The sequence below is a fragment of the Alligator mississippiensis genome, chromosome 4 (genome assembly GCF_030867095.1).
Source record: "Alligator mississippiensis isolate rAllMis1 chromosome 4, rAllMis1, whole genome shotgun sequence".
In the NCBI taxonomy this organism is placed as follows: domain Eukaryota; kingdom Metazoa; phylum Chordata; order Crocodylia; family Alligatoridae; genus Alligator; species Alligator mississippiensis.
The window spans coordinates 22924744-22939773 of NC_081827.1; the positions used below are offsets into that span (position 1 = coordinate 22924744).

General features: G+C 42.2%; 1 protein-coding gene across 1 annotated transcript in view; it reads left to right on the forward strand.

The window, feature by feature from the left end:
* The window catches only part of MAGI2 (membrane associated guanylate kinase, WW and PDZ domain containing 2), a 1249850-nt gene that overhangs the window by 850631 nt on the left and 384189 nt on the right, over positions 1-15030 (forward strand). Inside the window, exon 6 of the mRNA XM_019487511.2 lies at positions 14745-14824. Within this exon, the coding sequence (XP_019343056.1) occupies positions 14745-14824 (80 nt within the window). The remainder of the gene's footprint in view (positions 1-14744; positions 14825-15030) is intronic.

Sequence of the window (15030 nt, forward strand, 5' to 3'; positions counted from 1 at the left end):
TGTCACAGGTATACCCAGAAGATTAACATTTCAAGTGGAGAGTGGTTTTCCTAAAATCACCTCCAGCTAACTTCCAACTTTTTTAGGCAAGTCAATATATCAACACTCCCACTGGTGTGAATGTAGTCGAGTTAGAGTGGAAGGGACCGTGACTTCATAACAAGAAGGAAAAACAGCTGCAGGCATTCTTTGTTAACCACTAATGGCAGGATAGCCCTCAGCAAAAACCTGTTGAAAGGCAAGGTGCCTACCTCTAGGTCCTACCTCTAGGTCTAACTCGGCAAAACATTTCAGACACCAGATTCTCTGGATGACAAGGGATGTTTGGGTCTTACTGCATGGATAAGTTTGCTTCCATTTTTTGTAGTAGAGGCATGACTCTCTGTTTGCCTAGATAGGTTAACATCAATAGATTTCACGGAAAAACAGGAAGAACATCCTTTCCATTGTACGATTCTCATGACTATATTTCTCCTGACAAGCAATTTACATGCAGTCCTTTGTGCTCCCTAGGAGCCTCCCTTTTACAAGCATATCCAAATTTTCAAACATAGGCACCCAGATAGGAGTCCATCCCCTGCTTTTATTTAGATTAAGAACATATGCTAATGAGAGCATCCAATAATTTAAATACTATTTATAAATTGGCTCCGTACCAACAAAAGTCTCCAGTTCTGCTCTTCCCTCCCTCCTTTAAAAGAACTAGTGAGTGTGACCCATTTCGATTTCCACATATAAATTTTGCTCATAACAACTTTTCAATGTTCATCTAACTTCCTAAATGGTTGGGGAGGGCTCCCCACTGGAGTGCCCAAAGCCTGCAGTCTTCTCGTTATCACCATCACCCATGAAGCAAACAATGAGAAAGGAATCTTGCCTTCTATCCTCAAGGTCAGCAAGTGCTGGCTCTATTGGGTCATTTGTAAACAGTGCTTTACCTTGTTCCCTGGTGCCTTATTCAAATAAATGCAAAAAGATTAAAAGCTGCAGAAGCCTCAGTTCAACAAAGGATCAAAATCAATTTTTAACTGAAAGTAAGTGGATAAAATTAATATTGTGCTTAAGAGCTTTGTAGATCTGGAACCTGGAACACTGAAATAGCGAATTCAACAAACTAATTTGTAGCAACACAAACTCATTGAATCATACAGTTGGAAGAGAACTTAGGGTCTAACACCCTATATCAATGTAATAATCTTATTCCTAAATCATCTCTTGACTGGTGCTTATCCAGCCTCCTCCTGAAAAACTCCAGTAAAGGTGATTCAACAACTCCTGGAGCAGTCTATTTTACTACTTTACGTTTACAACACTACAGATTTTTTTTCTCTGAGATACAATCTAAATATCCTTTGCTATGTGTCCCACAGTTGTTCTCCCTCTTTATGGCAGCTTTTCAAATACTTGAAGACTGTTATAATGCCACCCTTTAATCTCTTTTTCTCCAAGCTAAATAGACCTAGCTCTCTCAAGCCTTCCTGGTATGGATTGCCTTGAAACTCCTTTACTGTTTTTGATGCCTGCCTTTGGACCCTCTCCAACTTCTCTTAAAATATAGGGCCCAGAACTGCATGGAGTAATGGCCTATCCAGTAACAAATAAAGTGGCCCTATCCCCTCCTGGGTCTAACACCTAATGCTCCTGTTGATGCAGCCCAAAATTACTGGTATGTTGGCGTTTTTTCCGCAACTATGTCACATTGCTGACTCAAGCTGATTCTGTGATCCACCAAGATTCCCAGATCCTTTTCAGCAATTCTGCTAATCAGTAAGTTATCTCCCAGTTCATGTGTGTGCGTTTGGTTATGGTTCCTTAGGAGTAGCACCTTTTATTTGCTTCAGTTGTCTCTTGCCCATCTCTCCAATGCATTAAGAATATTTGAATGTACTTCTGTCCTCCAAAGTGCTTCCACTCCTTCCCAGGTTCATGTCATCTGCAAATGTGATTAGGAGGTTCTCTATTCTAGCGTCTAAATCATTAATATGTTAAACAACGCTAGAGCCAGGACAGACCCCTGCAGAGCAGCGCTGGAAATCTCCTGCCATTCTGACATAGATCAATTTATAATTATCCATTGGTTATAATCTAACAGTTGGATAGAGGGAAAATGTTGGTTGCATAGAGCCACCTAACTGTTATGAAAGGTACCATGGGATCTTCAAAATGTGTAGGTGACAAGGCCTTGTTTGTTGTTTGCAATATTCATCCACAAACGTGCATACATAGGAGAAACCACACTGCACTGTGTCTACTTCAGTGAGCCAAAGGGCTGAGCTGTCCCTCATGGGGATTTAAATCTGGAGTTCCAGGGAGGCCAGATAAAGGAGTCACACAGTTTTGCTCCTTAGGAGTAGGGAGAATATGGCTCATTTTCTCCAGTGGTTTGAGCCACAAAAAATCTGATTCAGAAAAAAAATGCTACTAACACTCAACTTCAAAAAAATGCTTACTTGCCACAATCTCTCTACTGTAAAATCATGCGTTCTAGCTTCTCCCAGCTGTCAACAACAGATAATAAATTCATGCAGTGACAATTCAAAGTGCCAACAAATTAGACAGGAGTTATAATCTGTCAAATTCTGCTACAGCTAATTCTCTATGATTGGTCTCAAGAACAATGTGTAGCCCATGAAAACACTATTTATTCTGCTACCAAGAACCATATCAGCATTTATTAATTAAATTAAAATTGTTCAATGTAGAACAGTGTAGGATAAACCTCCAAAACCTCTATGTTGCATTAAAAATGATCATTTTGCACTTGTGGTTGGTGCATTTTATAAAATGGCTTCTACCTTGGCTACCAAAGGGTTTAATAAGCTTTGTTCTAGTGCATGTTTTAAGTATCTGACCTTTTCTTGGACACTCACTTCTTTTCCTGACTTTACTGACACCTCAATTTTGTGGATTTGTTGCAGTATCATCTCTAGTTGTTACATTCATTCCAGATGGTACAAAAGAGGACTATATCATACTAATAAAATAAGCTTCAGCCCAGGGCTGTCATGCTTACAAAAAAAGTCCCTTAGCCTTTTGAACATAGCTGGGGCTGTGTGTTTCCTGAAAACAAGGACAGATACATACACTAAGGGTGAAGGCCTGATTCCACTGGAGTCGTTGGGAGTATTGCCAATGACTTTAATGGGATCAGGATTTAAACCTTGGAGTTTTCAGTGCCAGAGACTTCTTTGATTCCAGGGATAAAAAATGTTTGCCCACAGCCCTTGCTTAAATCAAGGGTTGAGATGTATTTAGCTATTCCTATTTGCTCACTCAGTGTACCATTAAGTAGAACTGGATGAGTCAAGCCTGTGTACTGCACCATGTTTTCTGCAGTCTGTACATATTATACCAATATCTTTGGTGCTAAAATTATATGATACCCATTCATTGATTGAAGATTAAGTTATTTCTCACATCTGCCCTTTCTCCTATAAGCAAGGTTCTCTCTCTCTCCCTCTCTCTCTGTCTCTCTGTCTCTCTCTCTCTCTCTCTTGCAGTGTGATTATGTTACTGATACATGAAGATATAGTAATTCAGGGTGACAGTGTGTTGCACAGACATTTCTGCTGCTACAAATAATGATAAAAGCCTCCTTAGGACCTCTTCTTGTACCCCCTTTTTGTGTCACTTTAAGATGCACGTTGGACAAGGCTCCCCTTCTGGCTGTGAAATAGGTCTGTCTGTATCAGTATTGCCACCGTCTCCTGGAGAATTTCTTGGGGAAATATTTTGTTGAAATATTTTGTTTGGTTTTAGGGAAGGGTTTTGTCTGGAGAGGTTTGAGGGGTTTGCTGTTGTTGTTTGCATTTGTTTTTTGCCTTTTTTGGTTTGGTTTTGGGGGTTTTTCTGCTCTTTTTATTCCTTTCTTCTTTGCTGCTTAAGGTTTCTCTTAGTTTGTGCTAGTGATGTCTTTTTCTCCTTCTTCATCCAGTAGCTGTCTTTATTATCTATATCAGCTTCCTCTCATCCCCCAAAACAGACACAGTTTTACAGCTAGTTATCTTTCCTTTCTTTTTTATTCCTAGACTTTCTTCCTACAAAAGTCCCTCCTGTCCCCACAATGCAGAATTTCTGTTGGAACATAGCCTTCTTCCCCAAAGGTTTGAGTTAACATTACACATTTCATAATCAGTAGGTTTCTAATTTCCTACTTATAATTTAATAACATGTAACTATTCTATGTCAGTGAATTGAATGTATGATGTGTGCAATTTGCTCCTCCCACAACAAGGGGGGACTATAAAAGTGTTGTTTGTGTCTTGTGTCACTGTACCCTCTCATATCTTAATTAAATTATGCAACATCACTGTTAAATCATGTAGATCACTACATAGCTGGAGCTCTTCTGAGAAACTAAAAAGAGGCAATATTGGAGAAAGATAGATAACTTATATTCGAGTTTTGAATACCTCATATCCTTTTTCCTGAATATTTTAAATAGCAAGGCAATACAGTACCTTAAAAACCCAAGTAATCCCATATGAGCTGTCTCCCAACTACACTGAAATTGTATACTGGCAAAAAACCATTTTATAATGCATTCCACAATAACACACAAATTATATAGCTGGCAAAAGCAACAATGGGGTTGCAGTGTTTTCAAGAGCCATTAGAGACAATTACTGTAGGTAACTACTTCCCTTATTCTTTTCAAAAATGTTTCAGAAGATTGTCTGAAGTCTCTGTTAATACAAGAGATTTAATCTGTCAGTGGTTTAACCTGACAGGTTGCTAATTTTACTTCATAAAACAAAACCTACACTAAAATAATGTAATCTTCTACATAATGACAGAAGCAAAAAAAATTCTCTGATAACTACTAAGGGGCAGATTCTGTAAGCTTCTTAGATGTCTAAAGTTGCAAATAAGTGCCTAGTGGGCTTTCCAAAAGTGCTGAGCTACCTAACTCAGATAATGGAGAATAGGGACCCAGATTCTCAGGTGATTTAATCAAGATCCCACAGAATGTCCATAGCAGAGCAGAGAAATGAACCCAGATCCACAAAATCTTAGGTTTATTCTCTGAGTAACACACTAGTCTGTCTTTCACCTAAAAAAATTGTTCATGCAAGATTACCATTTTGTATGTTATATGATATAGTGAAATTGCATTATATAATAAAACATTCCATAGTCTACAAATATATGGTAAAGGTGACTTCATTTAACACAGTAATGATTATTATATTGATTTTTAGCTCCTTCAGGAAGCTGAGCCTCTTGAATTTTGTATTTTAGACATTTACTCAACAATATTCCAGTAGACTCCAGGTCTGTTTATAATTTCTACCTTGCACATTAGTAAACAAATCAGGGTGAATTAAAAAACTTTTCAGTACTGCCGCAATCCAGGAACAAATGTTAAAGCCTAAGGGATCTTCCACACTAAAGTGTTTCATTAGCTTCTGGTTTGAGACTATACCTCATTTCGAAGAGAAATCTTGCCGTTACTACCAGAGGTACAGCATTTTAATCACCATGCACTGTAATAAAGCTCGTGGAAAAAAGTTTAGGGTGGACTTTCTGATCACGCCTTCTGATAATAAGGTGTGGCTCTTTCCTGAGTAACCTAGCTGTTATTTGCATTATTGCTATATGAAAGGTTTCGGCTGAATCTCCTTACCTCTTTCACTCAGTCAGTCTTTACCACAGGTCTGTACATTCTCCCCTCCCCCCAAATTCCTTTAATTTGCTTCTGGACTATTCTCAACCAGAACATCTCTCTGAGATGGTGTGTTTTTATGATACCTTCAAGAAACCAACAGATCCATGATTACTAGTTTGGGTGACATTTAAAACATTTTTAATGATTCAGGAGCATTAATATGTGTACAGCCTTATGTAGTAATGTATTGAAAGACATGCTGTTACTTACATTACTTTAGTACTCTTCCTGTCACTTTCTCCCTTCATTCTTTGTTATGTCACTTAAGTCTTGCCTTTTTAATTATATTATAAACTGTTTTGGAGCAAGATCATATTTTCCTGTGTGTTTTTATAAAAACCTAAGCATACCACAGTACTAAGAGGCATAGTACAGTGTAGTGGACAGGGATTCAGGAGACCAGATCCTATTCCCAGCTCTGCCACTAGCTGCAATAAGACCTCAGGCAAGTCACTTCAGTTCATTGTGCTTATTTTTCTCTTCTTACCCCCGTCTGCCATATCTATAAGCAATTTGGGGAAGAACTCTGTTTGTATTTAATACAATGGGAGGAGGGCAAGGCATGGGAGCCTAGCTGCTACTCTAACATTCTTATATAATAAAGGGCTTAGTCCATCTGTCTGTCTGTCCATAACGCTCTTGGAGCACTCTGATTGGTTAGTGAAACAGCCAATCAGAGTGCGGAGTGCCACCATGACAGAGGGGACAGAGTGGTGCTGGCTTCGCCCTACCCCCTAGCCTTGCTCCTTGGAGGTGGTAGAGTGCCACCATGCTGGTGGGGATGGAGGGGATGGAGCGGGGGGGCGAGGCCAGCACTGCTGGCCTCGCCCCCCCGCTCCATCCCTGCTGTCATGGCAGCACTCTGTCACTTCCAAGGAGCAGGGCTGGCAGGAGGGGTGAGGCCAGTGGTGCTGGAGGTGGCGGTGGTGCGGGGTGCTTGTGGATGGAGACAGAGGGGATGGTGAAGCAAGCTCCCCCCACCCCATCATTCTTGATGGGCAATTGACTATTATTTTTATAATAGGCCACTAACATGAATGGGACCTCCCATGCTAGCATAAAATAACTTATAGCAAATAATAATCATGAGAGTTCTATGGCCAGGGAGAGAGGCCTCTGCTTACAAACCTAGCACCTGAAAACTGAGCACTGAGAGAAGTTGAAAGTATCCCAAGCCAGAGAAGTCTTATGAGGGGGACTTGAGAAATCCTTATACATGCAGATGCCACAGTGTGCTAGCAGAGGATGAGTAAATTGCCTCCACTCAAGATGTGTTTTTAATATTTTCTTTTTTGTTGGACTGTACAAAAAGGAGGCAGAAAGGAAGCTGCTTCTGCCATACATCTACAAGTTCCCATGGGTTGTGTAGCTGGTTGGTAAGAGTTTTTTCTCAAGAATCAAATGTTATATAATGATGATGCTGATATCTCAGGAAAGCTTCACTTGGTATATATTGCAACTTAGACACAGTAAAGGACTGTCACTTGCCATTTTATCTCCTCTGAAGCTAGGGCAGTCTTCCTGGTGACTTCAGTAGCCACAGAATCCAGCCCCTGTGCCCCTGCCCAGCAGAGCTTACAGTGCCATTGAGAGAGGAAACAAAGATGATTCATAAGGCATGAGATCATAGAAAAGCAGTTGTGAAGAAGGAACATAATATGGCAAAAGGGAAGAAGGCAGAGAAGGCATCTTTGAGAGCCAGTTTGCAGCTTCATTAATTTGACATGGTTCATGTTGTGTAGAAAAAATGGTTTATACAAAGTCACTCTGTGGAGCTGAGTGGTGAGAAGCTGGCTGGAAGGGATGAGAAAAGAGGACAGGAGGTTAATTTCTGTGACATGTCCTTCTCACTCTCAGGTCTATGTCTCCTTGTTGCAGAATGGAAGATTTTTTCCCCTTCAGCCCTCAGCAGCACCATCCATGTCTTCCTGGGTTATTTTCCACCTGAAAAGAAGTTGACCTTTTGAAATTTATTTTGTAATGTTTATTCTGTTTGGTCTGGCCATCATGTCCAAAGCCAGAGGACCTTTGCAAGTCACATTTATGTCAGAACAGTATTTTACTGTAAGCTTCATTTTGCTTAAACATCAGCCTTAAAGAATAGGATTCAACTAGTCCACAATTTTTAATTGTATTATTGGGCCTAGTTTTCAATCTTAGGTGTCTAACTTTGGCCCATTTTAGGCATCTACTGTCAGTACTGGCTTAGGTTTATATTTAAAATGATCATATAGATTTTCCTACGTAATAGAAGGCTCTTAGCTTGCTCCACGCTGAAGTCATGTAGCATAGTGGGTGACCTTGGGCAGTCATTTCACTGCTGTGCTTCAGTCTTACCTCCATAAAGCAGGGATAATGATAACTATTTTCTTTTGAAAAGTGCTTTGAGATCCACCTTTTAAAATGAAAAGCCCTATGCTAGTACCTTTCCCATTAGGAAAGTCCTGGTCAATTCCTGATGACCTGTTGCAGCAGATGGAACTCACTCACTAGGGACAGACATTACACACAAACCAGTTTAAGCAATCAGAAACTTGTTTAAACCTGTAACAGAACAGATGTGCAGTACACATAAAGTGTACCAGTTTTTAAATTACTGAAACCTGTTTGAGATAAACCTGGTTCAATGTAGTATCAGACGTAACTGATTTGGGTAAAACCAGTTTATGCAATGTCTGTCCCAGACCCCTTCCTGGTTTAAGTTAAATCAGAGTCCCTCAGCATCCCGGCATGCTCTCTGGGCTGGGTAGGGCTCTCTGCTCCAGAGAGCTGACTGGTCTGGCCCCTCCCCTCTGCTCCATGGCTGTAGCTCCAGCAGAGACTGCATGTACAGAGCTTCTGTCTGTCTTCCTCGTGTTCCCCACCTCACCACTCCCTGCTGAAGCAGGGCTTTCCTCCCTCGCCACTTCCTTACACAGACACCTCTCAGCATTAGCTAGCATACCACATGCTGGCTACAGGCCATGCTGTGGCAGTCAAGACACAGGCAAACAGTTCAGTGTCAGCTTAGGGCTTTTTGGAGCTAATCAACAGGTAGCTGGTAACGTCCCTCCATTACTTTCTTGGAAAAAGTTGTTTAAGTAGAGCTTGAACTAATGAGAGAAGCTTTTGTTTTCTTAATGGGCTGATAAACACTGAGTTAGGGATGAGAAACACTGTGTTATCAACTCCATGCTGAGCTGCTGAAGTGGGGAACCACTCCCAAATCAGAGAGTCCTGCCAGGAGCCTGGCCATGCCCTCCCTCAGCTCAGCACTGTGGAAGGTGAGGGGAGGTATGGATACCTAGGTGAAAACCCTGACATCTGCTGGGAGGAGCAGTCAGCCAAATCTAACCGTTCACATAGGTTCCTAACCTGCATGCAGGAGCTTCACTTAACACAGGAGATATACAGTCCCACTACGGGGAATGCCTTACTGGACTTGGTGTTGGCTATGGAGGAGGACCTAGTAGGGGAGCTGCAGATTCATCATCAGCTTGGGACAGTGACCACCAATCAATCAAATTCAGCTTATGGCGTAGGGTGGGTAAGATAACTAGTAGGGTGGATGTGCTTGACTTTAGGAAGGCTAACTTCAGTGTGTTTAGGAGTCTAGTCAATGACTGCAGGATAAGAGTATTGGTGAGATGGGAGTCCAGGACAGTGGTAATTTCTAAAGGAAGCGATCTTTCAGGCACAGATGGAGACTATCCCAAGACGAGGGAAAAGGGGGAAAGGAGCCAAAAAACTTCCTTGGCTAAACAGGGAAACCCAGGGGAGCCTAAGGGCAAAAAAGAAGGCATATAGGTGGTGGAAGCAGGGGGAAGCTACCAAGGAGGAGTATACCTACTTGGCCCACACTTGCAGGGAGACTGTTAGAAAGGCTAAAGCAGCTACAGAGCTGAGGCTGACAACATAAATTAAAGACAACAACAATTCTTTTTTTAGGTATGCAGAGAGTAAAAGGAAGGTGAAGGGCAACATAGGACTCCTCCTGAACAAGAAGGGACAATTAGCGACAGACAGGGAGGACAAGGCTGAGCTATTCAATGAGTTTTTTGCCTCAGTGTTCCTGGACAGGGCTCAAGATAAGTTTCCTAATGGGTTCTTAGATGGGCATCAGAAGGACACCAGCACTGTCAACGCTGACTTGGTGCAGAGTCACTTAGATGGACTGGATGTGTTCAGGTCAGCAGGCCTGGATAAGCTGTATTCGAGAGTACTGAAGAAATTGGCTGGTGCCATAGCAGAACCACTGGCACGGCTGTTTGAGCACTCGTGGCACTTGGGTCAGGTCCCAGAGGACTGGAAAAGGGCCAATGTGTTCCCTATTTTCAAGAAGGGGAGGAAGGAGGATCCAAGTAATTATAGGCCAGTCAGTCTCACCTCCATCCTTGGAAAGGTCATAGATTCATAGATTGTGGAGTCGGAAGGGACCACAACGGATCATCGTGTCCGACCCTCTGCCCCCAGAAGGAAAGAGGACCAAGGTCAGATGACCCCAGCCAGGTGACTCTCAAGCCTCCTCTTGAAGACCTCCAAGTTAGGTGATAGCACCACCTCTCTTGGAAGCCCATTCCAGATTCTGGCCACCCTTACTGTAAAAAATTTCTTCCTAATGTCTAACCTAAATCTGCTCTCCACTAGTTTGCACCCACTATTCCTAATTACTCCCTGGGGCTCTCTGGTAAATAGCGCATCACCAATTCCCTGTTGTTGTCCCTTGATAAACTTATAGGCAGCTACAAGGTCTCCCCTCAGCCGTCTCTTGTGAAGGCTGAAGAGATTCAGATCTCTCAGCCTTCCCTCATAGGGTCTTTCATGGAGGCCACTAATCATGTGAATGGCCCTCCTCTGAACCCTCTCCAGATTCTCCATGTCCCTCTTGAAATGCAGCACCCAAACCTGGACACAGTACTCCAACTGTGGCCTGACCAATGCCACATGGGTCTTTGAAAAGATTATGAAAGATCATATATGTGGGAGTCCAGTGGGAAAAATAATGCAGTATGGAAACCAGCATGGATTCATAGCAGGTAGATCATGCCTGACCGATCTAGTTTCATTTTATGACAGGATCACAAAATGCTTAGACGCAGGAGTATAGGAAGTTGTTTTCTTGGATTTTAGCAAGGCCTTCATATGGTATCTCATCCCGTTCTCATAAATTAATTAAGAGGCTGTGACATAGATGTTTAAATGGTCCAGTGGGTGACAAATTAGCTTAGTGATTGCACCAGGAGAGTGGTAGTAGACGGGTCAGTATGGACTTGGAAGAATGTGGGTAGTGGGGTCCCTGAGGGTTCAGTCCTTGGACCTGTACTCTTCAATATCTTCATCAGTGACCTGGATGTGGGTGTGAAGTGTACTCTGTCCATTTGCAGATGATACTAAGTTGTGGGGTGAAGTGCACACTCCGGAGGGTAGGGAATGATTGGAGGCAGACCTGAACAGGTTAGAAATGTGGGCAGTACACAATAGGATGCAGTACAACAAGGACAAGTGCAGAGTACTGCACCTAGGGCACAAAAATATCCAACACACCTACTGGCTTGGAAGTGACCCTCTCAGCAGCACAGGATGAACATGAGTCATTAGTGTGATGAAACCATTAGCAAAGCTAACCAGATGCATGACAGATAGAACCAAGGAGGTGATACTTCCCCTCTATGTAGCATTGTTCAGACTGCAGTTGGAGTACTGCGTCCAGTTTTGGGCAACATACTTCAAGAAGGATGTTGATAGACTTCAGAGGAAGGCCACTCATAAGGTTAGGGGCTTACAGGACAAGCCCTATGAGGAGAAACTGAGGGACCTGGACCTCTTCAGCCTCTGCAAGAGAAGGCTGAGAGGTGATCTTGTGGCCACCTACAAATTCATTGGGCAGACACAGCAAGGGATTGGAGATGCTCTGTTCACCAGGGTGCCACTTGGGGTAACAAGGAGCAATGGTCACAAACTGACAGAGCAGATTTAGACTTGATATCAGGAAAAAACTTGTTCATGGTAAGGGTGGCCATAATTTGGAATGGGCTTCCAAGGGAGGTGGTGCTCTCCCCTACCTTGGAGGTCTTTAAGAGAAAGCTGAATAGACATCTGTCTGGAGTCATCTAACCCCAGCACTCTTTCCTGCCTAGGCAGGGGGGCAGACTCAATGATCTGTTGAAGTCCCTTCTAATCCTAGCATCTATGAATCTATAAATCTATGAATTAGGAAGGGAGGGCTGGTCTAGCACCCCCCAGCTTCTATCCTGAGCCCTGCAGGCATGTGCCTCCATTTCTGAAATGAAAAGAGAATGTCTATCCACCTCCAAATCAGTTCAATTCAGGCTTAGGCTTTTTGAATGTCTGTCCCTAGCCACTACATCTGGTGGGACTTGCTGCATACTACAAAATTGGCCTAACAACCTGAGCATATAGTGAAGAAGCCAGCCTGTGCTGAATTTGGTGCTACATTGCTATCATTACCTAAGCTAGTTTGGGTATGTCTGCATGATCACACCGTAAGATTAGCTATTGGAAGATAGCAGGAAAAATTGAGTTATCAGTCAAGCTTGCTCTCTTGCATGTCAAGCGCATTTGTAGATGACACTGTGGTTAAATTCTCCCTAAATTGAAGTGGTAGTTTTTTTAAAAAACTACCACTTCAATTTAGGGCAAAGTAAACCCTTCATGTCGTATACACCCACGTTGGAATCTAATCCTTACCTGCCTCTCCAGCAGCAGGGAAGGAAGAGAAAGCTGCTGGTGGGCAGAGCGGTCCCTGAGCTGCGGGATGGGGGGAGGGGGAGGGGACAGCTGGTGCTTCCCTCCACAGCAGTGGCAGCCCCCGCCCAGGTGGCACTCACCCACAGGCAACCGGCTCAGGTGGTCCTGGGAGGCACCACAGCTGCAGAGGGAAGCACCAGGCCCCTGTGCAGCTCAGGCAGGCAGGTGGGAGGTTGGAAAGCGAGGAATCAGGCTCGCCGCTTTTTTTATTTATTCCTTCTGTGGAACCTGCCTTCCCAGTCTGCTGCCAGGCTGCCTGCACGGTCTGTCTGCACAGCTCCTGAGCCACACGGAGCCCAGCGCTTCCCTCCACAGCTGTAGGATAGGAAACTAAAATTCCTCAGAGGTGTTTTACTTTGCAGCTCCCCAAAGTGATTTGCTGCATCCCAAAGTCATTTAAGGTGTATTATGCCATCAAATGTGCTATGGTAGCTGGAATTAATGTGTAATATGCCGCCGAATGTGCAAACAGCAATGCCATTCAAGTGGTGCAAAAGGCATTTAACCCACTTTAAAGCTGCTAAAAAGTGTCATCTACAAATGGCCCAAGATCTCAATATGGCAAATTTCTCTATAGGAATGGTGTTGTGGGGGAGGAAGGTGCAGAAGCTAGTCTCTCGTTAGGAACAGGGCTCAGTTGGAGAGAGGCATAGCACTTGATGGTAATGAAGAGATGCCCTGCAGAAGAGTACCCAGGGAAGAATCTTAACTACAGCTTCTGCCAGTCTTGAGCAGAAGACCTAGTGTTCAGTTCATTTTATTGTTACTAATTTTTGTATAAATAAAACCATAACTTTGACTTTTTATCCTCCATGGGCTTTCTTTTGGAGTAGAGGGGGAAAGTCATCTACTACCACCATCAAAAAGCATATTTAAATACCCAAATATGCATTTTAGTAGCCAAATTAACCATCATATTTTAAAATTGAGTATGTTAGTACCTAATACAAATATGCCTCTTTTACATGTAGAAGATCTACCATCAGCAGAATAGTTAGGTGAAGCAGACAGTCTTGTTTCCATTTGAGAACTGGGGGAAATCAAGGCAGAGTGGGTAAGTGACCTACCAAAGAACACAGTGGGAAAAAGGACTAGAACCCAGGACTGCCTTATTCCAAGGGGAATAGCCACACTCTTGGACAAGCCTCATTATGTGTCTGAACCAATATTTAGTTGATCTAATAAAAGTTATCACATCTACCCAAGGTACCATGCCTACCTGAACCAATATGAATAATTAATGCATTATAGAATATTTCCTGATACGTTTTTGTCTGTCTGACTGGCCTTGTAGACCTTACACAAGCATTTGTAACAAAACTTTTAAGTACATTTTTAAATTAGACAGAAAATGATGTATTCATAATAGTCTGAACAATTTGGAACTGTATAAAACTGCACAAAATGAGCAACCTTATATGTCAGATAAATAAAACATTCCTTAGAGAGGATTGGGGAGGTCACTGTTAGAAGAAAGGTGCCTCAGAATATTTAGGAATGATGATCACATCTCCTTCCTGTTTTATAGCCTGCCTTTCTTGGCATTTTTTTAAATTTGGGCCCAAATTGAAATGGATGTAGAAAAGGTATACATTAAAAAAAAACCTGTTTAAACTCTGATTAGCTGTTGTAAGTATCTATTCATTTAGAAAAATACTGTCCTAGAAAACAGTTTGTACCAATCCAAGTCTATTTCATTGCCGATTGCTGAAAGATTTATTCTGAGTATAACAAAACAGCCATATGATTCACTTAGCCTGTGTAATATCTATCTTATCTTGGTAGAAGAATTAGATATGGAATAGATAACGGTTTGTTAAACAAAGTATCATTAATCACTGGGTTCGGAAATGTAGACTTCACAGGATCACACTGTAATTTGCAGCACTTCTGCTCTGCCTCTTCAGCACGACTGTTAAGAAGTAGCAAACATGTATTTATGAAAAGGACCTGTTTAAGAAGAAAATAATCCTAACTGAAAATTCTAGGGATGGTACAGAATCCTATCGACTGCACTCGTTCAACGGGAGACCACTGTATTTGTAATAAATTCCTTTTGCTCTGGATGAGTTCTGCATTTTCAATGAGGTTAACTTGGCAACATTCTGGTTGATTTTAATAAAAATAGCTGCTTTGAGGACAGGGAGCTGAGGTTGCCAAATTTACAGCTGCCTTGCACAATTACTCTTACACCTCCTTCAGGGCTACTTAGAACCAGTAAGCAAATTAAGTGTATCGATTGCAATTTTGGACTAACCCTTTTTTCTTAAGGAATAAACTTGATTCCTTTCAGTATGTGTCTGCTCAGAGTGATCTCTTTTCTTTTCAGCCATAACACAAAGACAACATCATGGCTGGATCCACGACTTGCGAAAAAGGCTAAACCTCCAGAAGAGTGCAAAGAAAATGGTAGGTTATTAAGTTTTCGTTGCTACTCAGAAAGGATTTGTCTTTGTGTGTGTGTGTGTCTCTGACTTCTTGAAAAAGACAGGCATTTTAGGAAATGATGAAAGGTGTTTAATTGCTGCTTTGGTTATAAGCAATAAGTGATACTGTATTCTCTGTGTGCCATGTGTTTCTGGCTTTTTTTATTCCTTCATTCTGATGATATCCGA